This window comes from Hoplias malabaricus, chromosome 8, assembly GCF_029633855.1.
Source record: "Hoplias malabaricus isolate fHopMal1 chromosome 8, fHopMal1.hap1, whole genome shotgun sequence".
NCBI classification, from domain to species: domain Eukaryota; kingdom Metazoa; phylum Chordata; class Actinopteri; order Characiformes; family Erythrinidae; genus Hoplias; species Hoplias malabaricus.
In genome coordinates, this window is record NC_089807.1 from 33,581,357 (window position 1) to 33,605,331 (window position 23,975).

Below are 23,975 nucleotides of genomic sequence, written 5' to 3' on the forward strand. Positions count from 1 at the left end.
TGACTACATGAAATCTACATGACACCACTCATAATATACACTGGACTGTTTTATTACAAGCACAAAAGTGTATCTTTGGTGCTGCTCTAGCCATTACATCCACACAGCAACCGACAGTAAATTTGACCAGAATCAATGTCCAACGCTAAGATGTGACTCTCAGTAACTTTCAAAAAACCTAATTATAACACTGCTATCATCAAAGCTTGGGTATCACTGACACAAATTTCACTCTTTAACACCATTACAACCACACAGCAACTACAGAAAATCACTTATTACCAGAATAGAAAGTTCACTAATCGGGCTGAAGTTAGCAGCGGTAAAAACCTGGCTTACTCACCATTGATTATTAAACTTGATTATAACACTTTTGCAAACAAAACATATCACTAACTAACACAGCAACACATCAAGAAAGTGCAACATGTTATTACTTACTAGTCTAACAAGAAGAAGGCATCTGCCTTGTGTCCTTATATCTCTTTTTGCTCATCCTACTGAGTAAAATCAGCCCGATATTAACTCTTAAATGGACTCTTATAAGTCTCTCTCTCTCTCTCTCTCTCTCTCTCTCTCTCTCTCTCTCTTTCTCGAAAGTGTACTTAAAGTCTGTGGCGGTTTGAGTGCACCTTTCATGGCTTGTCATGGTATGCAGCAAGGCTGAGCCCTGTCTGGAATGTTTTATTCCCTCGCCATTGAAACACTGCTGCGTAATTTTGGACTTCACTCCAGAAGTGAAGGTGTAGTTTTGCTTCATCATTATGTTGAACATCGTATTTCAACATATGCTGATGATGTGGTCATCATGGTGAACAGTCAATGTGATGCTGATAACATAGTGTCTGCTGTGCAGGACTTTGGGATTTTGTCTGCTGCCATATTGAACTGTGGGAATAGCAAAGCATTTGCAGTGGGGAACAGGGAGAGTAGTTTACTCAGGTTGCAGGCTAGAATGAGTTGGAAAAGGGGTGGTTTTAAGTATTTGGGTGTTTATCTTGGGATAGACTAAAGGAACAAAAAACTGGGAGAGTCTGGCTTTGAAAATTGAAGGCAGGATGACAAAGTGGAAATGGATTTACTCACAGCAGTCATACAGAGAGTACGTGGATCCTCCTGTTGGGCTACTGCCTCTTCTACAGGCCAATATTGTGGAGTTTTTCTGAGACAGAATTCACTGGGTTTCTCAGGGTGTCCTCTTTCTGCACAAAGACATTGGGGAACAAGGCATGGTGCATATGACAAGCAGATTGTCAATGGGTTTTTTTTTTTCAATTTATTCAGAATTTTTGAACAGACGCTGTGGACTTGGTGTGGCGAAAGGTGGTCAGTATTATTTTATGTATGGTAGATGAACTGATGCTGGACACTACACTTTCCCAAATGGATACTAATCTGCTTCACTAGAATAGATTTGTCCTATTTTATTGTGGACTGTTTAAATGTTGAAGTTTAACGTGGACAGACCACTGAATTGTGGCTCTCTGTTCTAGTTGCTAGAGGAACCTCTCGTAACAGGAGCGTGCTGGAAGATTTTACACAGAACTCCTTTTTATCTGTTATTTACCCTTAAGTGTCTGATCAGTGTATATTCTGTGGTCTTAGATAAAGTTTTTTTTACAGTTTTTCAGAATGTGCCATGAGACAAAATGAGACATTTTATTTTATTTTATTGTATATGCAATATTAATTTTAGTGAGCATGTGCAGTACTGTGCAAAAGTCTGGCCTCACACTTAATTTATATAATCTACAGTCAAAAATCATTGTAGAAGGTATTGAGGTTTTGAGGCGACCAAATAATTCAAAGTACCCTCTGTCATTGGAGTGAAATAAAACCCCTTGCCCTGGGAAATAAAAATAAAATTCATTCATGTAATTTGACTATACTTTTAAAATAAAAACTACCAAAAAAATTACCACTGTCCACTATGTTTCATCATCTCCTTCATCTTTTGCCCCATTCTTGTTTGACACAAGACATCAGCTGTTCAACAGTCTGTGGTCATTGTTGACTGTTTTTTTCTCCTCATGATACTATATCAGAGACAGATCTTGACTTCAGGCAGACCAGTCAAGCACATGCACACTGTGTCTATGAAGCCATACTGTCATAGCAGGTGCAGAATGAGGCCTGGCATTGTCTTACTGAAATAACAATGGGCGTCCCAGGAAAAGATGTTGCCTGCAGCCTATGTGTCTATAATCCCAATATATGCCATCACATTCATGGTGTCTTCTCACATATGTTTGTCACTCAAAATATCATGAGAGATACTGGACTTTGCTTCCTGCACTCAACATTAGGCTTTATTTTTTTTCACAAAAATGAACTAAAACAGCTTCCTCTGGCCAGAGAACACATTTTCAATGTCTTTCTGACCATCTGAGATGACCTTGGACATAGAGGACTTGGTGGTGTTTCTGCACTGTATGCCTTTTTCTTTGTGTAACAGAAATTCATTGTGCATTTCTTGATGCAGCAGCAGACTGTTTAAAGTGACAACGCTATTCTGAAGAATACCCAGGACGACGTGGCTATGTTTTTCACAGTAGCATGATGATTTCTCATGCAATTTTATCTGAGCACACAGAGGCCACAGTTATGTCTGACGTTGCCATGTATGGACTGAAATTATGCATGGTAGATGGTACACATTATTTGCATTGAAATATTCTTCATAAAAGATTTGCCAAATTACTCATGAAGTAATTCATGTAGATCTCCACTTGAGTAAAAATAAAAAAGTATTTACCTTCAAATGTACTTCATTATTGAAAGTAAAAGTAACATGACGTCCTATTATAGTTTATGTGACAAGACTCATGTTTAACCCATTGTAACCCATTGTAAGACCCTAGTGTTATTCTTGGTTCAACAGTGTTTTAACAGAATGTCATTAACACAGCAGAAATGGCCAAAGATTAAATACAATAAATGCTGGTATATCAACTATTACATAAACCCAAGGTATTTCCCCTCCAAACCAACAGAGGTCGCTGAGTATTAAGACCAATTTATGTTTCTGTGCTGAACCTATGTCGTAGGCACGGTGACCTGACGTGCATCTCTCCAGAAATGTAACTCATCACGTCTATGCAGATCACAACGCCTGTGATAGGCCTGCTGTCCTACACTGTGTCCTACATCGGGTTGAAGAACTTGTTTGAAATTCAGCCCAAGTAGTTTGGTGGTGTAACTGCAGAGCGACGCAGACGTCAGCTCACAAGTATAAACTTTCACAATGGCATATGACACTTGTGTATAACATAGTTTTTTACTCATTTAGGACCAGTAGGCAGCTCCTGGAGCTCTCCCTAGTGTAAATTACCGTTTACAGCACTGTACTAAAATTAGTAGGGAAGGGTTAGTTTCCTACCTTCCTCCAAAAGTTACATAGTGGAGTTTCCGCAGTGCTGACAGTAGCAATAACAGAGGCTCTATTCTCCCTACTACAGGTCAGTGAAACATAACAATGATGTTGGAGCTACAATGATTTTGTCTACATAGTTGCAGAGTATAGCTTGAGCTATTTCTACAATTCTGAGACTCCTTTTTCTTAAACAGGCTACAGTTTTGTGTTTCTGACTTTTTGCCTGGTACTCGTTTTTGTCTTATGGGTTTGTTTATTTCTCTGTACTGATTTTTGGGTTTTGGAATATTTCTTCTGGTTTTGACATCATTTAATAAGTTATATTCATATTACATGCTTATTCATACCTATTCATACTAACTCATACATAGTAATTCATACATTTTTAACAGTCTCAAATTTGCACAACAGAATCTACCTTTGGTATTATTGGTTTTAGGTGGAGAAACATTTTTACATGTTTGAGCTCTGCCACTGGGTTTGTTTGACTCCTACCAAAGGTGCTGCTGAGTGAGAGTTGTGTGAAACAGGGAGATTTGTTCAGACTCATTATGGTTTTATTCACACATAAACCGAAAATAACGGCAGATTTTCATAATGTAGTGGAGTAAAAAAAAAATTGACTTTGAAATATAGTAGAGTTAAAGTAAAACGCTGCCCAAAATCGAAGTACAGATACATGGAAAAAGTACTTAAGTACAGTAACTAATAAAATTTTCTTTTTTACTGTCCACCACTGCTTGAATATTCTGTAACATTTTCTAGTAAATTTGGCCCCTGTCCAAACTGTGTTGCATGTGTCTAATTCTATATTTATCTATATTCTATACTCAGTTCTACACTGTCAGTTCTACACTGTACATTTGTCAGTTACTTAAAGGTTCAAGATAATTAACATTACAAAACAATTCACTGTATAATATGCAATTGTGGCAATTTTTCTATTCATATCTGCCGTAGACCAAAATAATCTAGAAGTTCAGTTCCTGACTAGAAAATGATACATAGGCTTCAGAGGTCTGTTTTGCTCTTCTATCTCTGTGTCTTTCTGCTGAAGGTATTTAACCTGAATCGTGTTCTTTTTTCAGTTGGGGGACTATGTGTCAGACATTGCTAGCAACATGATGCAGGTGGAGGAACACATTCTGTGGAAGGCTCAGAATGAAGCTCGAGCATGCACTCGCATTGTACAGTGTGTGGAGCGTATCGCTGACCTTATATTTAACACACATACCCAGAACATTTCAAAGGTAATAAACACTCACCTACACTATCACATTTACCCTCCCACTCAGAGTCAAAGCACCTTAGATGTGCTTAAATACACTATATGTCCCAGATGCCTGGGCTTACCTAACTTTCCTTCTCAAGTATATGGTGTTATTAGCTAGATTTCTACCTTTACTGCTGGAACCACTTCAGCTCTTCTGGGAAAGCTTTAGACTATTTTTTAATCATTTATGTGAGTATTTAGTAGCCTTCAGCCATGATAACTTTAGTGGGGTCTGGTACTCAAGTTGCATTGTTGATTCTTATTTCCAGAAGTCTTACTCCAGAGCATTTGGAGCATTTTAATTTTATGCTTTTTATGGATTTGATGAAAGCTGTTTTTGGGCCAATTTAATGTCTGTGTCCACACTTTCAAATATTGTCTACTTAATGGTAGTGGCTATAAAGACTATTTCTTATTGATAAGGTTTTTACCCATAACCCTACATAACCGTATCCACACACCTTAGTCATACAGAGTTATATTTATATCAGCATACATTTGTGGATCATCTCATTATGTTATACTACCTTTAAAACTATAATCTCAAATGAATAGAACATGGAATATACAGCAAGTACATGATACACATTCCATGTAATAGCCTTTTTGTTGTAACTGTAATCAGCTCCAACACTGCTGTTTTTAACAAACGTTTCATATTTCCATACCTAAAGGCATTCTTGAACTACTGAACTCTTTTGTAGTTTGTTTATCTTTCAACAAACATCTCTCTCTCTATCTCTTTCTTTCTCTCTCTCTGTGTTTGTGTTTTGGTGTGGGTGTACAGGTCTCTCCTAACATAGCTCTCGAAGCGTTCATGGTCAGGCCCTCGAGTGTAATGGGTTTGTTGTGTACGGTAGTGCAGCGGTCATCTCTGGTGCCCCCTGTGACCGACGCTGGTCAGGGCAGGGCTATTGGGGTTGGTCGTGCTTCAGGCTTTCTGAGAGACACTCTTCTGAACTTCAGATGTCACACAGCTAATGTCACAGTATCACCAGCTGGTCAGCTCAGTAAGGTAAGAGTTATTATCCATTGCTATTGGGGCACATGTATGCAGAAGCATACGGTAATCAAATTATATTGATTCAATGGTAGAAAGATGTAAAATCTATTATAAATGAATTGTTATTTAGAAGTTCATCTGCTAAGTCTGTGTAGGACATACCATACCACAAACTCAGTGATCCTCAACAGGACAAAGGGTGATTTGGATCAGACTCTTTATGTTGTGACAAATGACGCAGGTAAAGTTGTAGCTATTGGTATTGGATTTCTTGATAAAATAAAGTTCATTGCTCTGTATGTTATAAGAGACTTTTTAACATGATCCAGCTACTTAGATACATTAAGGTACATTGTCTTGGAAGTATCCTTTACCAGCGAAACCTGGCATTGATACCAGCAATAGCAGTAAGTCTTCAGACTACATCAGACAGTGCAGAGAACTAGGAGCCATTCACAAATAGGCACCGTTCACAAATGTAATCAAATGACATTTTTTTTTTAAATTCAGAAGATGTTTCCTCACTATTTGCTAACCCTCCAGTCTGTTTGCGTGCTTGAAACTGGTCTAATGTGTTTACTATTAGCCCCCAGTGTCTGTAAAAGAGTAAAAAAAACTGTTTCTGTCTGATATGCTAGACATTTTCTAGATCTCTTCTTATGGCAGATGTATCTGGAGTTTTTAAGCCACAGAGAGGAATTCAAACATTGAAAAGGATATTACTCTATTCCTGCTCCATAGTTGGGTAATATTGACTTATTTTTGCTGTTTCAGATTCCTTAAGGTGTAAATTTCTCTAAACTCCGGAGATGGCTAACTGCAGTACAGAAAGTACTACAAAACTATACAAGTCAAGTTACAAATGAGTTTCTGTGGTAATTCAAACAGTGAATAAAAATTTACAGACAAGTTCAACTTAAGCCATGTACGAACAACAGTCGTTTTTCCCCTCACACACATAATTCCACCCTAAAAGACGCAGTTCTTCTGGTTGTGAACACAATCCACAATCCACAAACTGGTTTCCTCACTATCCTAGATCCATCCATCCATTATCTGTAACCGCTTATCCAATTTTAGGGTCGCGGGGGGTCCAGAGCCTACCTGGAATCATCGGGCGCAAGGCGGGAATACACCCTGGAGGGGACGCCAGTCCTTCACAGGGCAACACAGACACACACACATTCACTTACACACTCACACCTACGGACACTTTTGAGTCGCCAATCACAATCCTAGATGTTCCCTTTAATTATGTAGCAGCTTACAGACATAAAGGATGATGATTCAAATATTTTTTTTTCAATATTAACTAATGTATTAAAGACTTAGTATATACAGCCATGGTTTGTATACCTTCAATGCAGAGATTATAATACTTGCAGGGATTTCTGATGTCCTTGTTTACTGTAAACTATTTTTAACATGTAGACAAGGCAAGGAAAATGAGCCATCATGGATTGAGCTTCAAAGTTAAAGTAAGGTGAAATGGTTGCACAGAGTTGTCTGTTCATTTTAGTGGAAATATGACATGTAAGAACCTGTGTTCAGATGAACTGTAATGGATTTTAGGATAGATACAGTTTATAATCTGATCTATAGCATAATTTTTGTTGTATTGGCACAGTGCTGAACCGGGCCTTTAAAGTTGGAGGCAGCAGAATGTGTTTTGGTTTAGGTTTTTATTTAAATAAATGGTAAAGGTTGTTTATACTGTATACACACACACACACACACACACACACACACACACACAAAATCTGTAGTCTGGGCATGTAGGCCACTTTCCCCTCACGAAGGCTGTGTCCTTGTCTCTCTGTCACACTCAAACAGAACTTTCCCATCAGCCCTCCTGTGGGCCTGTCTCAAATGACAAATCCTCCTTTGCACTCCCCCTACATATGCAGGCTTAGGGGGAAACACTGACCCAGGGTAGCACTCAGACTATACCCTGGTGTGATATTTCAACATTTGTAGCGTGTGTGCTTTTGATATGTTTGTATATTGCTTACCTGTATAGTTCTTGGGCTATGCAATGGTGACATATTATATGATTAACTTAGCAGGTGGCTTTGATGCAAAGCATTCGAATGTGGTGGCTTGCTGAGCCAAAAACAAAGCAGTGGCAGTCTCCCATGGCAACCATCCTGCCATAAGCAAGCTTTTCTGCAGAGTAAACAAGCCCAGTGACTACATGATGCAGCAGAATTTTTCATAATGTCCACTGTAAAAGCGTGAGCTGTCGTTTTAGCTAAGATCAGCTAGACACAGAATTAACCCAATCCTTATTTAACCAGCCACTTTTGTTACATTCTAAAACTTTAGGGATGTCACCTGTGCCTCAAAACAGTGGGTCAAAGATGGCCATTGTAAATGGATCAGCATACGAAACTGGAATTTTCTGTGAGCTATGTAGAAGAACACTGTATCGAAGAAAATCTACAAGTACAATGATAGTTTCTAATTGAGCTTGCACACATTCATTCAGATCAATAAATGGTTATTTTTAATTTAAGCTTGGTGGTCCTAATTTTGAGTAGAACTTACATGAATATTACCTTCATCTGCTGCAAGTTTGATGTATTTTGTCTTAACTACATGCATTGACCTTAAAAAGTAGTCTGTGTACACTGTATTCTCTGCAGTAAAGAGAATAAGAATAATACCTTCTTAAGGATATCATTGTATAATATTGACATGTTTTATAGAATTGCATAATAATAACAATAATAATGATACCAACCTTGATTTCTTACCTTCATGTAATGTAAATCAACAGGAAAATAGGAAAACACATTACTGAAAAAATATAAAAATATTACTAGTAATATTGCAAAAGTAATACATAATTTATAAGAACACAGTCTGTTTCTTAAACTTAAACTAACCCTGCCAAATCTCATTTGGTAATTTGTTATGTTGCCTACCCACATGTTAATGTTTTTGTTAATTTTGGTACAGAAAGCAGAACGACTTGTTAAAAGTATGAAAGAAAGAATGTATATTAAAATACTGGACTGATGTTCTCTCTAATGTGTTCCTGTTAACACCCCAGTTGCTGTGTTCTACACCAGCTGCCACTTATCAAACCCCTTTTATTGGCAAACCAGTAAACAGTTAATTAGAATAGTGAAGTTGTAAAAGTAAAACAACAGCATAATGCTAATTTCAAACCCAGTGTTTCTCATTGAAAAAAAGCAGATCCAGTAACATTCTCAGTGTGTGAATTAAATTATTTTTCAGTCTAAAAGTACAGCCAGATTATTCACCGCAGGTTTAACAACCACATTTAGGTGATTAGATTTCCATATTTTCTAATAATTTTCTCTTACGATGTTGTCTTCATTAAGATTAATAAAGTATCTTGCTAGGAAGTCTGGCATGTAGATCAGTAGTGCAGTCTGGTATATTAGATATATAAAAATTGGTGCTGTCAGCATATCTATGGTTATTCTTTAATTCACTCATTAATTCGATCATTATCTGTAACCACTTATCCAGTTCAGGGTCGCCATGGGTCTGGAACCTACCCGGATTCAATGGGTGCAAGGTGGGAACACATCCTGGAGGGGGTGCCAGTCCTTCGTAGGGCATAGCTATGGACATTGATGCAATACTTGTTAATAATTTGACCAAGTGCCAACATACACTGATCAGCCAAAACATTAAAAATCTACAGTTCTACAGTTACAGACTGTTGTCCATCTATTTGTTATCCCTCTTTGAATTTTTTATTCCACATTCAGGACCCTTACATAATAAAAATAATTTGGTTGGTGGATCACTCTCAACACTGGAGTGGCACTGACGTGTTGGTAGCGTGTTAGCATGTGTTGCACTGGTACAAGAGGATTAGACACAGCAGTGCTGCTACAGTTTATTACACTGTACCCACTCACTAGACACACATCCCTATGGTCCACTGGATAGATACAAAGTCAATAGCTCATTTGAGTTAGTCAGATTCTGGTTCTTCATCACAGGACACTGCCCACTGAAGATTTTTGGTTGTTTTTCACGGTTCCCTGTGGCTGTGTAGGGTTTATAGTCTTGTAGTTAAGTGACTGAAAGCTGAGATTTTAAGCTTTTTAGGGCCTAAAGAAAGGACCTAACCAGTGCCAGCCCCCCACAAGCCATTTATCTGATCAGCAGCATTATGTAACAGCAGGAAGAGAGACAGATGGAGAAAGAGGCACTGAAAAAGAGAGAAAGAAACAGGAAAATCGAGAACAGTAGCTAGAGTGCACTGGTAAAGCTGGTAGCTTACAAGGCCTTTAACAGTTACTGCCAACTTGGCACATTGATTGGCCTCTCCATCAGCATTACTGGCACATATACACTCAAAATTCCATTTGGGACTTTTTCCATACTTGTAATCAACCTAAATTTTTCTTGTGTGTGGGAAGTAGTGGCAGGGTGTGCATATAAATAGTTATGTTAATGGCTTTAAATCAAAGTATATAAAATTGTCCAAATTCCAATAATTTATAAATTCAACTGGGCAGCTTTAAATCATTGTGTGGAATTAAATAAGTGTTTTCTGACAGTTTATGATGTCGCTTGAGATTTTCACAGGCTCTGCTGTACTTTTTCTCTTAATAGGGCCACCTAGTGATGATTTGGAGAACATGCTTGTTGAACCCACCAACTATCAGCCCATTTAAGGCCCTATTATGGTAATTTTCCATTGCATGTTTGGAGAAGGTAGACGACTAAACTTGGATGTGGAAATACACATTCCCAGAATTTGGGATGTGTTCCAAAGTGGCATGTTACAGGAATCGATTTCTTGTTGAGGCCATCAGTATCTTCCCTTATTCTATTTGTTCTTCGTTGATGTGATTTAAAAGATTCTGCCACATCTTACTTTGCCAGCAGCTTTAACTTTAAAAGCTGTCACCTCCATCAAAGCATCAGAATATAAAACGCCCAAACAAATCCCTCGTGACTTGTGTGTGTGTGTGTGAAGGCTCTCGGGGGGATGAAGAGTGTGAGTGTGCTTCGCAATGTGGCTTCCATCAACCCACAGTTCAGTGCAACCTAAAAAGATGATGTGCTTAGTATGCAGCTCAGACGTAAACACAGCAATGAAGAACCTGTTGCCACATACATTTGGGAATGCCTAAGGTTAGTTGTGTAATTGTTAAAATACCCATATTAATCATCCTACATTTCCCTAGTGTTTTATTTTTGTCCTCTGAGGTCCACTTGTAAGGTGTTTTGTAAGCTTAAGTACCAAAGTGATCTTTAAATTCCTTTTTACTAGACCTCTCTTAGTAGGCTGTTTTGCTACTTTGCCTTTAAGACTGATATTCCCTTAAATTTAAACATATTCATATTCTACTGATTCATTTGACAAATTCTATTTGAATTTTGTCTGTTTCATTTCTGAATTACTGAAGGTAGAATTGAGTTTAATATTTCACAACATAATTTGATGTTACACCAGCTTCTCTGGGATTAATACACAGCTTCATGTCAAATCAACTTGAATCAAATAAAAATATATTTTTATGGTAATTTCATATCTGATGTTGACACAAAGCATATTTACATTAGTCCAGTAGGAGCAGTAGTAGAAAATAGATCAATAACATGTAAAACAAATCAAAATTGATACATCAAAAACTAATGGTGATAATGGAGGGAAAACCACCCTCAAAGATGGAGAAATAATCTTTGAGAGGAAGCACAAATCACAAGGGGGACCCATCCTTCTCTGGTTTAAACCATTTTGAAATTATTGATACAGAGTCACATTACAATTGCCATGCTGAAACTTGTACTGAATATACAAGTTTTTAAACACCACTCACTGGTGAGTGGCATATATACCTTTTTGTCCACATTGTAGATGTACAGTCAAAAGCAGTAGCTCAGTTTGTGTTGGTCATACCTGCTCTGTGATAGTCCTGTGGCGGTGAAATGGGGATAAGAAAGTATGCAGAGAAACAGGTGGAATACAGTGTTTAATTGTAGAACTCCAAAGTGCTCCTGTATAGTCAGTGGAGCTGATAAAATGGACAATGAGTGTAGATACAAGGTATGTCTTAATCCAGTGATCCTCCAGTGCATATTTCAGCTGTTACAACATGTGGCAGGCAAAGTGGTACTGAACTTTGTAAATTTCCACCATACATTTCTGCACCGAATGTCACTGGATTGTCTCAGCTCTTATGTCATTAGCAGTCAAAATATGATTATTGCTGCATTGATTGACAAACCAGTTACTGAGCGCACTACACAGGATAACTTGGATCAGACAGCATGTATCTGCATTAGAGTTTACATGGAAAAAAATACAAAATAAAAATGATAACTGCAGCTGAATGTTTTGTGTACTGAGTGCAACAGATGCAAAGGCAAATGTGATCAGACAATGTGAAATAATTATTTATGGGCGGTGGAAGTAATTATATTAGTGTACATGACACAAGACTTTGAAACTGAAGATAGAATTTTGTTTGATGGAAACAAGAGTTTAGCAAAAGAAATGACGCTGTTGAAACAGAAAAAAACAAAATTCTCACTGGGTAAGTGTCTAATGACAAAAAAGACATCAACAATTCTAGCATCTAACACTTTCTGAACTTCATCTGTGATTCCTTGCTTATAATGTGTCTTGCAGGTTGACAATCTTTATATCTTTTTGTTATATATTTCTATGAGGGTGTTGCGTTGAGCTGTAAATATGAGATATGAGACAGGAAAGCTACATTAAGAATTCCAATTTATTTTTTATGGATTTCTCTGGATCTCTTAATTGCAGTGCGTCTCTCACAGAACTACAGAAAGAGATCAACTTAGATCAAAATATCGTATAAATCGCTTGATCATACAGAAAAAGTGTTCTTTATTCCTGTAAAACAGTTCACAGCATGCTACAGAGCAGAACATCTGTGAGAGAAACAAAGAAAAATACAAGATAAGCCAGAAAAGATGGCTTTGAATTCCAACATCTGGCACCAGATGACTCTTTGATATTTGTTCTTTATAGTAATACTTCCCAGGTAATTCGCTTGATAGAGATGTCCACAGGGAACAATTTGTGATGCTGATGGAAGTACAGTACATAATAGGGTAGGTTCTAACTTTTGCACTGGCAAAATAATCTAATAATCTGTTCCCAGGGCTTTTATAAAAATGGCAAAATATTGTTCATTCTATGAAGTGCCTTTATGAACTAACTGAAATTGTGAAACTGTCTTTTTGTGCTTGAAAGTAAGGTTTAGTCTCAAGGTTAGAAAACCCTTTTAGCAGTTACATACACAACCTTTCAGACAAACGGTGTTGAGTTGTCTTGTTAATATCTGAAGGATGGCTAGACATCGTCTCACATCATGGTTATGATTTTCTCTGCATTTTTTAAATAATTTTAAAATTTCATTTAACTTTAACACACTGTGTTCGTGTAGATTATCTTAATCGTAGACATATATGAATATGAAAAATGAGAAAATTGATGGTGGTTTTCTTTAGAAGATAACTAACTTAATGTGGTCTCTGACTTTGTCATTGTATTGTGTGTGTAGAGAGTTCCTTGAAGAAAGATTGCACTTGATGAGTGCACATGAGAGTACTTGCTTTTATTTATTTGCTTCTGTTTTTAAATTTAGATTTATTGGCATTTTACAATGAACAATGGAGATATGCCTCTGCAATAACCCATCCCATAAACACCCCCCCCCCCCCCCCCCCAACACCACACACACAACCACACCCAACACACCCCGGCAAGGGGTCCCAAGTCTGCTTCACTGTCATTCCAGCTACGACTGCCCCGCCTGTCTTGGTGTTTGCATGTGTGCATTTGTCTAAGCTTGTGGTCTGGATTCTTCCCCTCTGCAGAGGGATATTAAAAATGCATTGCTCTGCCTCACTGTCTCTCTCTTTCTCTCTCACTCTCTCTCTCCCTCTCTCATACGACCACTGGGAGGAAACAGCAGCGAGAGCGCCGTAGGATGCTGGAGTCTGAAAACACTCTCTCTGTCAGGCCTGCACAGAAACAGAGCAGGGGGGGGTTGTTGGGGGGAGGAGGTACAGGACCACATATACTGCAGACCGAGAGAAAGACGAGAGTGAAGGGCTTAAGGGTGCATTCAGATACAGAGTTGTGTGTATGAGAGACTGAGAGAGCGAGGCAGAGACACGTGAGGGATTGACGGTGCTCTGTATACTGATGAAGCCCTATTACAACTGTAAACAAATTAAAGTAAACCTAAAATTAAAATGTGATCATTTTTAATTTAGTTATTGTCAATGTTCATATTAGATTACTCTGTAACATTTTCTATTTATTTTACAGTTTTTATAAGATTCATAAGTGAAGATTGCAATTTTGTAATAAGCATACTTGTAAACTCCAATAATGCCTCAAAACACTCTTATAATGAGCTATAATTTAGCATTTTTTAACTTATGAACATAGAGTAACATATTTCACTATTTATTATAATGCCTTTTTAAAAAGAATTATAACTTGTGAATAATTATAAAGAACCTAACATACATACTGAGAATTTTTAATAAATCATAAATGTTTAAAATGCCATCAATGAGTGCTTCAGGTATATTTAGTCCTCGTTGTTTTTTATAATAAATAATAATGTAAGCTGTCAGTCACTCTCTTGAAGCACTCAGTGATGGCATGTTAATCACTTAAAAAGCTTTATAATAAATAATGACACTTGTATATGTTACAACAAAATTAATTATAGCTTGTTATATGTGTTATGAGCCACTGTTAGACTTTATAAATATGCTTACAAACATTATTACCAAGTTATAAAAAGTTATAACCACATTTATAAAGATTCATACATAAGGGATTCATAAAAATGATTACAGATTATTCTAAAGCATTTAAAAGTAACCGTTCTTGTATTCTCCCATTAAAATCAGATGACTCGAAAATGTTCTCAGTTTTGATTACATCACTGTGCACACGCAAGTGGAGAAGCATGTATTAAACCACAACTACTGTTTCATTTCTTTCCATTACCTTAGAAGATCATAATTTTAGTCTCCAGTGTTGTCGCTGCATAACTGGCTTAACCTTCTTAGTGGGTTTTATGACCCTCCCTCTCCCTATCACTCAGCATGCTGATAGCACGTGTCTAATATTTTGCTTGGTGATGGTCAGCTCCAATCTCAAAAATAAAGACTCAAGCTCCATAAGAATATAAACGCTTCCCTGGCCCTTTTTAAGAATGGCCTCTGTGTTATGCTCAAATTTTAACTTAAGATCAAAAAATATCCCTAAGTACTTGCTAAATCTCTCTACAGGCCATACACATATACAGGCACCTGTAGTGAAGGGTTGCAATTTACAAAATTTATCATCTCAGTTTTAGAGATATTCAAACTATTTCAAACAAATCCCCATTTACACTTTCCACATGAAGCCATTTTACCAGCTTTTTGGCTTGTGTTTTATGATCTAGTATTCTGTCAAAACCAAACATATTTGCTGTGTTCTGTGCCCCCCCCCCCCTTGCTCTCATTCTCTCACTCTCCCTCTTTCTTTTGATATTTCTTGACTGTTTTTTACAGAACATATCTTCTTGTTATAGTATTTTCTATCATCTCTCTCTTTTGTTCTGGATTATTTTTCTCTTTTTTCTTTTATTCTCTTTCTCTCTCTCTCTCTGTCTCTCTCACTCTCTCTCTCTGGTCTGTTGGTCGTCAGGTCTGTAAACATTGTCGGTGACATGGATGCTTGTTGATGCCTGTGGCAGCGAGTCTGTCATGAAGCACTAGCATGGACGAGAGAGGACTGCTGCCAGAGCCTGATCTAGACAGATTCAGACAACCATGTTGTCCAGTAATAGTCTGCATTAATGAATGAGTTGAATGATTTATATGTTCTAGCTGTTAAACCAGTTTTGAAAAGCAGTTAAAGATAATTTAGAATACACTCAGGATCAACAAAGCTAGGACTTTTGGGTAGAAATTTAGAACTACCAGGAAAAAAAAACGGATGCTGAAATGATTAGAATTTATGTCTGCAGCAGACATAAATATCTATGTCATTGGACTTAAGCCAGACTAAGCAACTAAAAATAGATGAACATGTTTACATTTATATCATCTGGCAATTAGTTTTTTCTACTTATTTATGACTATAAAATATGCATATTGTCTCTTCCAGAGCAAGATTTAGCATCACCACCTTTCCACCTTTGTGCCAGTTTCACAAAGAACTAAGTTTCAGCCAGAATTATTTGCAATAGAACTTACATTTATTACCCTTCCATTGAAATGTAAGAATGATCTCTACTGTTTTGGATTCTATTGTTCAGTAAAAAGGTTGTCCTGTAGGTGTATGATACTGTTGTGTATTTTGTAAGTTTGAATGCATTTCAGTTGTGCCATGAACTGTCTTATAAACCACAAAAGGGGTAAAGCTTTACTGACAAAATCAGTGGAACCAGTGAGGAGAGACTTATTTAATCTAAAATTATACAATGGCGCTGCTGCAGTGCCGGAGGAAGTGGCAGGGCTGAAGTAGAAGGGCTGTGTAGTGCTGCAGCAGGGGTTCCAGAAACTCCTGCTATGATCTGCACATAATATAGTGCACAAGCAGCGTTTCTGAGAAATAAGGATTTAGAGAATTTGCATGATGTTCCCAGTTTACCTGAGCATGTCTCTGACTCCAGATAAGCAGCTGGCTAGCCAAAAAAAATAGGTTCTGCTCTCAGTATAGGCAAACCTAATGACGTGCACAGTCACTATGGCCTTGTGTGGTTATTCGTGAATGTACATGTACAATTGCTTTTTATAACTCATTTAAGGAATATGGAATGGAAATAAGATGGAGTAATTGATTAGCAACTGTGCTTAGTGTGTGAAGTGGTACAACACGAAAATATACCCCAGCATGGAAGAGAATGACAGCAGAACAGAGCCACAAAGTTTATTAAAGCAAGTCATACACGAACAAATAGACAGTATAAAATAACATTGTCAGTCTTTAATATAACTTTTATATAATTTTCAGGAGCAAATAGGACATAATGTGCATGGAAATACTGGGAATCCTCGACTTACGATGTTGATCCCTTCCTACGTCGCGTCGTATACCGATTTTCGGTGTAAGTCTGAACATACGTACATACTGTACGTAAATAACATACTGTAATCACTTATCCTATCCTAACACCTATTCTCCTCGGTCCCAAGCCGCGTAACCGTGTATTCTTACCGCCGCGCACACCAAACACGAAGTTCACGTTACGACGTTTACGACGCAAAACCACTTAAGTCGAAACAAGGCTTTATACAGTAAACTCGGGACTGACGTAACCCAAGGACCTCCTGTATATGGGTCATGTGAATGAGTACTTAAAGCATATTTTGAATACTGCAGACAGAAAAAGTACATTTTGCAATACATCTGAGGTCACTTACATCTCAACCACAGTGTTTTTAACACAAAACAATGCTTTTATAAAATTTCATGTTGAATGCTTATGGAAGATTTTCCGCTTGATAAATGTGAGTGTCTTTGTTAATCACTTATTGAGTGAGTGGCATCTAGAATATAAGAAAACTAGGCAAAGAGGTTTTGCCGGATGGGGAAGACTGCATGAAATTCGTCTCACAAGTGTCAGGTATTTCAATAACAGGAAAGCACTCATTTATTTATGTCCAAAATATATATTCTTTTTATTAGTCCTTGGGAGTAATTTAGACTCATGAGTAATATCTTGTGTTTTCTAAAATCTTTCATTCAACATTTCATGTGACCCTGCCTAATAAAGGACCCAAAGCTTTTCCTTAACGTCTAAATATGAAGACCATGAGTTTAAAATAACAGAGAGAAAACATATGAGAGTTTGATGAGATAAATCATAATATGTTCTATTTCATTTTATGATATTACATTTTAAAACACTGTTCCTATTTTAGTAGTTATTTAAATTCAGATGTGCGTACTTTAAACATTCCCCAGAAAAGTTAGTTTAAAAAATGTTTTTAAATAAGTTTCACCACACTCTTAAAATGTGCTACAGAAGGTTCTTTGGGCGATGCCATAGATTAACCACTTTTGATTCCATAAAGAACCATTTTTGTTTAAGAAATGCATGTAAAGTACCTTTTAAAAGTTTAAAAATCCATCACTCAGTCTTGGGGTTCTTTACCTATTTAAACATATTAGCAAATATGGTTCTTTTTGGAACCAAAAGTGGTTGTTCTATGGCATCACTCAAAGAACCTTTTGTAGCACCTTTGTTTTTAAGAGCGCAGGTCAATGTGAAGAATTTGTTCAAAGGAACAATATGTTAATGACTAAACCATGGGGCAATTTACTCATACTCTTGGGCATCCATGAGCTACAGCAGGGTGATAAAAACTTACTCAGCTCACACCACAAGCTACTGCGGAGATATTAAATCATTCTGGTGCTACTTTGAAATTAAAACTAGTTCTGTCTATTCAGCAAGCTAGCATGGAGCACGTAAAGAACTAGGTAAGATTTGGGTTTTTGCTCCTGGTGATCCCCCTAGTGTAGTTCATTCAGCACTGTACTGAAATCAATGGAAGGGAGCGTAGCATGCTATGCTCCGCCAAAGGTTACATAGTGAAATTTCTGCAGTGCAGAGCCCACGGTAGCTATGACAAAAACTCTCTACTCCTTATTACAAGTCAGTGAAGCATCACAATTATTCTGAAGCCTGATTTGTTTTTGTATAATTATAAATGTTAGTGTTATGTGAAAAGTTCAGCAAAGTTTAGATAAAAAACACAAAACAGGAATATGATCAACCTCTCCTCAAAAATGACCAAAATATGCTACTCAGAGCTCTCTGAGAACAGTGTGGGCGTGGTCCAATACTAATGACCATGCGTGACTCACAGCTCTCTATCACTGGAGAACAGTATGCTGTTTATGTTACCATGGCAACACAGCCTTGAGACAGAGCAGTCGTGGGGTTTTTGCTCTAAACTGCAGTTGTCATTTTACACAAGATAACATTACACGATAAAATGGCACAGACATAGAACTGACATTATACAGCTGTTCATGTACAAACCTACGGATGTCTTTTCTCTTATATGTGTCTTTAGTGTGGTTTCGTGTGATTATTTATATTATAATATATATGTTAACATAAATGCACAAACTGTATACCTTCTAGAGTGTCTCCAAATTGGTGCTTTCTAGCGTTGCTACTCTTGTTGTACTGCTGACCAAGTGTAGCTTTTATTCCGGCTCCTACTTTGCTGTACATGCCGGCCCAGTGTGGCTGCTATCTCTGCTCTATTGCAGACCGAGTGGGTCGGCTTGGTGAATAGCTACCCCATTTACTAATGGCTCCTAAGCTTTAGTTCACCAGTTTCTTCGACTCAGAGAGGAGGCGTGGCTATGGTAGCCTTGTGATTGGTCAGAGTATTATTGACATAAGCATTACCCACTTTTAGGACGGCCCATTCTACATCGAGAAGAGAGCAGCACTTGTCATATTTCAGGAGAGATTTATCATATTTCTGTTTTGTGTTTTTATTTAAACTTTGCTAAATGTTTTACATAACACCCAAGGTTAGCATTATACAAAAAACCCACAAAACTTTAAAATGAGTTCTCAGGGGATTTAAAAACTCATTTTACAGCCGTGATTAAAACTACCCCAGGGCAATAAACACTCACTTGGCCTGCTGCATTAAAAATGTGGGGCATTAAAACTCACTCATGCTCTGTGACTTTCCCCAGAATGCCCTTTGTGCATGTGTATTCTAGTATTCAGTCAGTCTGTCAGTCCGAATGATAGAAGACTTTTCTAGCCAAGCCCTCTAGGCAGTCCTGTGAAAATCAATACCCTTACTTACAGTTTTAAACCTAATATTATGAAGCTGATGTATATTGTATTATCTCCAATCAGCAGCTTTCAATTCCCTATCGTAAGTGTTTGCACCTGCTGTGCTCCAAATGATCAAATGATTGCTGTGGGCTTAGATGGTGCACTAAATTTAAAATGCTCAGATGTGCTCCTTTTTGTTGCAAATTATTTTAACAAATGTCCCAACCCCTTGCTTCCTTGTTTCCCTGGAGCTCTCTGTGGGTTGCTTTAACCTTTGCTTGTTCACAGAATGAGGCAGAGGGCACAAAATGGCCCACACGGAAGGTCAAGGTGATCTGTTCCTTACATAAAAGATGACATGGCTTTTAATGTTTAGCAAATAAAAACTGAAGGTTTTAGCTGCCTCTTAGGGAAGCATAGAAAGCATAGAAACGTTTATGCTGTCTAGTGAGTCATTAGTGTTTTACTTGAGGACAAAGCATGAATGAACTTGTCTTCAAAATATAGCCTCTAGACACTCTCTCTTTCATTCTCAGCTTTTAATCAATTTTCAGTTCTGCATTAGTCTCTCTCTCTCTCTCTCTCCCTCTCTCTCTCTTTCTTTCTTTCTCTCTCTCTCTCTCTCTCTCTCTCTCTCTCTCTCTCTCTCTCTCTCTCTCTCTCTCTCTCTCTCCAAGTGCTGCCTGATCAAGTATCTTGTATTTATATGTCAATATTAATTGGTGGAATGTGTTATACTAGCAATAGTAAAGTAATTTTTAAAATCAAAAATAAAATCTATCTCTCTCTCTTTCTCTCTCTCTCTCTCTCTCTCTCTCTCTCTTTCTCTCTCTCTCTCTATCTCTCTCTCTCTCTCTCTCTGCGCGTGCGCGCGGTTTGTCCGTGGTGGCGTGTGGAGGTTTCTGGCGTTTGTTGCCAACTTTTTCTAATTCTCTTGATTTTCTACTTTCTATCCTTTATTTCACCTTCTTTATGAGAGCTTAGTGAGGTGTTTGGTACCGAACTGTTTTTGGCCGGTGGTGAGGAGTTTGTGGCTGGAGTCATGGCCTCTGAGGCCGGTGTGGAGACGCCGTCTCCCCGCCATGGCGTCAGGTGTGTCCCAGTGAGTGAGGCGACGTTAGCGGAGTTTGTGTTAGCGGTCGGGGAGCAGGTTGGATACGAGAATATTGAATCGGCTTCTCGAATGGACAAAGCGGTGGTGGTGTTTTGGAGAAGGAGAGCTGTGTAAGTGGTTTGATTAAGTCGGGGATCCGGGTGAGGGGAGAGCTGGTGCAGGTCAGCCCTGTGCGTGCACCCGCGACCCGCGTTGTGGTTTCAAATGTCCCGCCGTTCATTACAAATGAGGCGTTACTGAGAGAACTGGCTCGGTTCGGCAAATTCGCCGGTGTCATGACAAAGATTCCGATCGGTTTTAAAAACCCGCTGATTAAACATGTCATGTCTTTTAGGAGACAGGTTTTCATGGTTTTAAACAACCGCGATCAAACTTTAAACTTGAGTTTTAGAGTTAGACACGAGGAGGGATCGTACATAGTGTTCGCGAGTACGGAAAAACTCCGCTGTTTTGAGTGTGGAGACATCGGCCATAAACAGTTCGGCTGCCCGCACAGAAAAGAGCAGCAGGAGGGGGTTAGGAATAAACAGAGTGATTTAATGGAGGGGCAGCAGGTAGGGGATAGAGGTGGGGAGGTGGTTGAGGTGGTAGCTGAGGTAGTAGCCGAGGAGGTAGCTGAGGTGGTAGCTGAGGTCTCGGGGCCTGAGAGCAGGCCTGAACCCGTCAGCTCTGCAGGTGGGGAGGGAGTAGATGGGGATGGGACTGAGGCCTCCATGAATGTGACTCTTAACAGTGGTGAGGATGATGTGAATGTGAGCAATGCATCTGTGAACACACCCAGTGACTCGGTCGGGCCCAGTGTCAGCACCCACAGAAAGGCCCGGTATAAAACTGATAAACCCGTAAAGGACGATGGACAGTCGGTTTTGATGAAGGATGACGTTATCGTGGGCCGTGTGCGGGATGAGTGTCTCGGTGACTCGGTGGACGCTGTGCTGGACTCTGAGGAGGACAGCGTGGTATCAGACTGTTCAGGGATGTCTGAGTTACCTGCCAGCGTGTCCTGTAGACCGGGCTCTTCGACCCAGGCCGGTCCGTCTGAGGCCTCGTCTGAAATGACTGACCCCCCAATGGATGTGTATTCTCTCACAAGGATTAACCGGTTTTTGAATGTCACTAAAGGCAAGAGGAATGTGAGCTTGACGAACTACTTCTCTGACACTGAAAAGTTCATTAGATCTGTGCAGTACGCTTCTAAACATGAGAACTACATGACACTGTCCCCTAAGAGACGGTTCAGACTCAGGAAGTGGCTGACGACCGCACGGAAGTGTCTGTCTATTTCCGATGAGTAGGTCTCTATGGCACATCTGTGTCTCTGAGGCCTACCGCTTTCTCCCTGTGAACACTGTGGAGAATGTTAAAGACGAATGTTTTGATGGATATTGACAGTGTGTACCGCGCACGCAGCACAGTGGAGTTTACAGACTGTTTGTGTGGTGGGAGCACTACTGGACTCTGGAGGTAGGTGCTGTTTTGGATCAACGGCCCCTAAGAAACGGTAGCCTCATGGTGGCGCACCAGACATGGGCTACTGCTGCCAGGGTGAGTACTGTCCGGGAAGTGGAGACAGGCCGGTGCTGTTGTTCTCAGCCGGAGCCTGTCCATTGCCTCTGTATTGACTGCTCACAGTTGACTGTCCCCTTTGGATTTTTAACACGGACTATGACAGCCTCGTCTGAGGAATCTCCACTGGACTCTCATTTGTTGGAGAAACAGGGTGGGGATTCAGACTCTTTGAGCTGGATGAGAGACTGGAGTGTTCTGATCTGAAGGACATTATGTATTTTTGTTTTGTTTAGTATTTGAACATGGGGTGTGCTGATCAGGCAATGTAATGGTGTGGTGATGGTGTGTTTGTGTGTGTGCGCGTTTGTTTATTGTTTCTTATGTGGACTAAGGGTTTGTTAAATTGAGATCTGTTGGTTAATTGTTAAATAAAGTGAATTTAAATCTCAATCTCTCTCTCTGTCTATCTCTCTCTCTCTCTCTTTCTCTCTCTCTTTCTCTCTCTCTCTCTCTCTCTCTCTCTCTCTCTTCTCTCTCTCTCTCTCTCTCTCTCTCTCTCTCTCTCTCTCTCTCTCTATCTCTCTTTCTCTCTCTTTCTCTCTCTTTCTCTCTCTCTCTCTCTCTCTCTCTAGCTAAAAATCTCGGTTTGGATAGATAGATATTGTACCAGTAATCAGATATAAAGTTACACGCTTGTGAAGAGCACCATATATTGTAAACAATACCATGACAACAAACATTACATAAGTCCAAAAAGAGTTAGTGATACATGGCTACACATTATCTGGAGTCGACTCTGATTCTCAATTCCTTTCTGTAATTCTCTCAGTTGCATTGTTCCTCATTTGTCACACCTCTGTCTTATACTTTAGCAGGGAGTGATTGGTTGCCATGGTTTCTGAGTTTGGATTTTTTATTTTATTTTATTTTTTATTATTATTTAAAATTGTAAGTTTCCATGAGCATTTATAACCCTAGCTGTTGTCTTGTCTTTGTCTTTTTAATTTTTTTTTTAAGCTGTGTGTGTAAAACCGATGATTTCACTGTCTCAGACTGTCAGAGTCAGACAACAAATTTTCAAGGTCGAAATAAAATAATGTGGGTCTTGCTAGAGTTACTGCAAGTTCACAGCTGTTTTAACTGTTGTTTTAAGTCTTTAGTCTTTGCTCATGCCTCGGAATTATGCTGGTCACTCAACGTGCAAAGATCTAGGAGTCTAGTTGCAGTCTTGCAATTAGCAGCCCTGCAATATTCTTAGCCTTTGAAAAATCATAGTTTTTAACTAAGAACTCTGTGAAATTATTGTTAGATATGAAAGGGTGTCTAACTTTGGCCTTTTAAAAGTATATTTTGAGTCTTTTCAAAGTCTTCTAGTCTATGGTTAGTAGGGCTGTGCCATATTGTATAATTTGTAGTAATATTGTCATCATTTTTAAAACAATAAAAAAAGCTCAGTGTTGTGATAATAGTCATATTCTGACTTGTTTACGTATGACGTCATGCAGTTACCCGCAATATGGCATACTCTCTTTACAAGAGTCACTTAGGCTCAATGCAGTATGGTGGAAAGTGGCTCTTCCTCCGGGTGCTCCGGTTTCCTCCCACAGTCCAAAAACACACGTTGGTAGGTGGATTGGCAACTCAAAAAGTGTCCGTAGGTGTGAGTGTGTGAGTGAATGTGTGTGTGTGTGTGTGTGTGTGTGTGTTTCCAGTGAAGGACTGGTGCCCCCTCCAGGGTGTATTCCCACCTTGCGCCCAATGTTTCCAGGTAGGCTCTGGACCCACCGCGACCCTGAACTGGATAAGATTTACAGATGATGGATGGATGGAAAGTGGCTCTAAGTTGGAGGAATTTGCTCCAAAAAAAGGGAGTGACTTCAGCTGTGTGAAGGTTTGGTTGC

At 38.8% G+C, this 23,975-nt stretch overlaps 1 protein-coding gene across 4 annotated transcripts in view; it reads left to right on the top strand.

Moving 5' to 3' along the window:
* LOC136706058 (adhesion G protein-coupled receptor A3) overlaps positions 1 to 23,975 on the top strand; it is a 251,218-nt gene that overhangs the window by 92,061 nt on the left and 135,182 nt on the right. For all 4 annotated transcript variants that reach the window (XR_010804108.1, XR_010804107.1, XM_066679962.1 and 1 more), the window contains 2 exons: positions 4,462 to 4,623; positions 5,434 to 5,661. Coding sequence is in view for 2 of the 4 variants with exons in the window: in XM_066679962.1 (XP_066536059.1) it covers positions 4,462 to 4,623; positions 5,434 to 5,661 (390 nt within the window). In the remaining 2 variants the exon portion in view is untranslated. The remainder of the gene's footprint in view (positions 1 to 4,461; positions 4,624 to 5,433; positions 5,662 to 23,975) is intronic.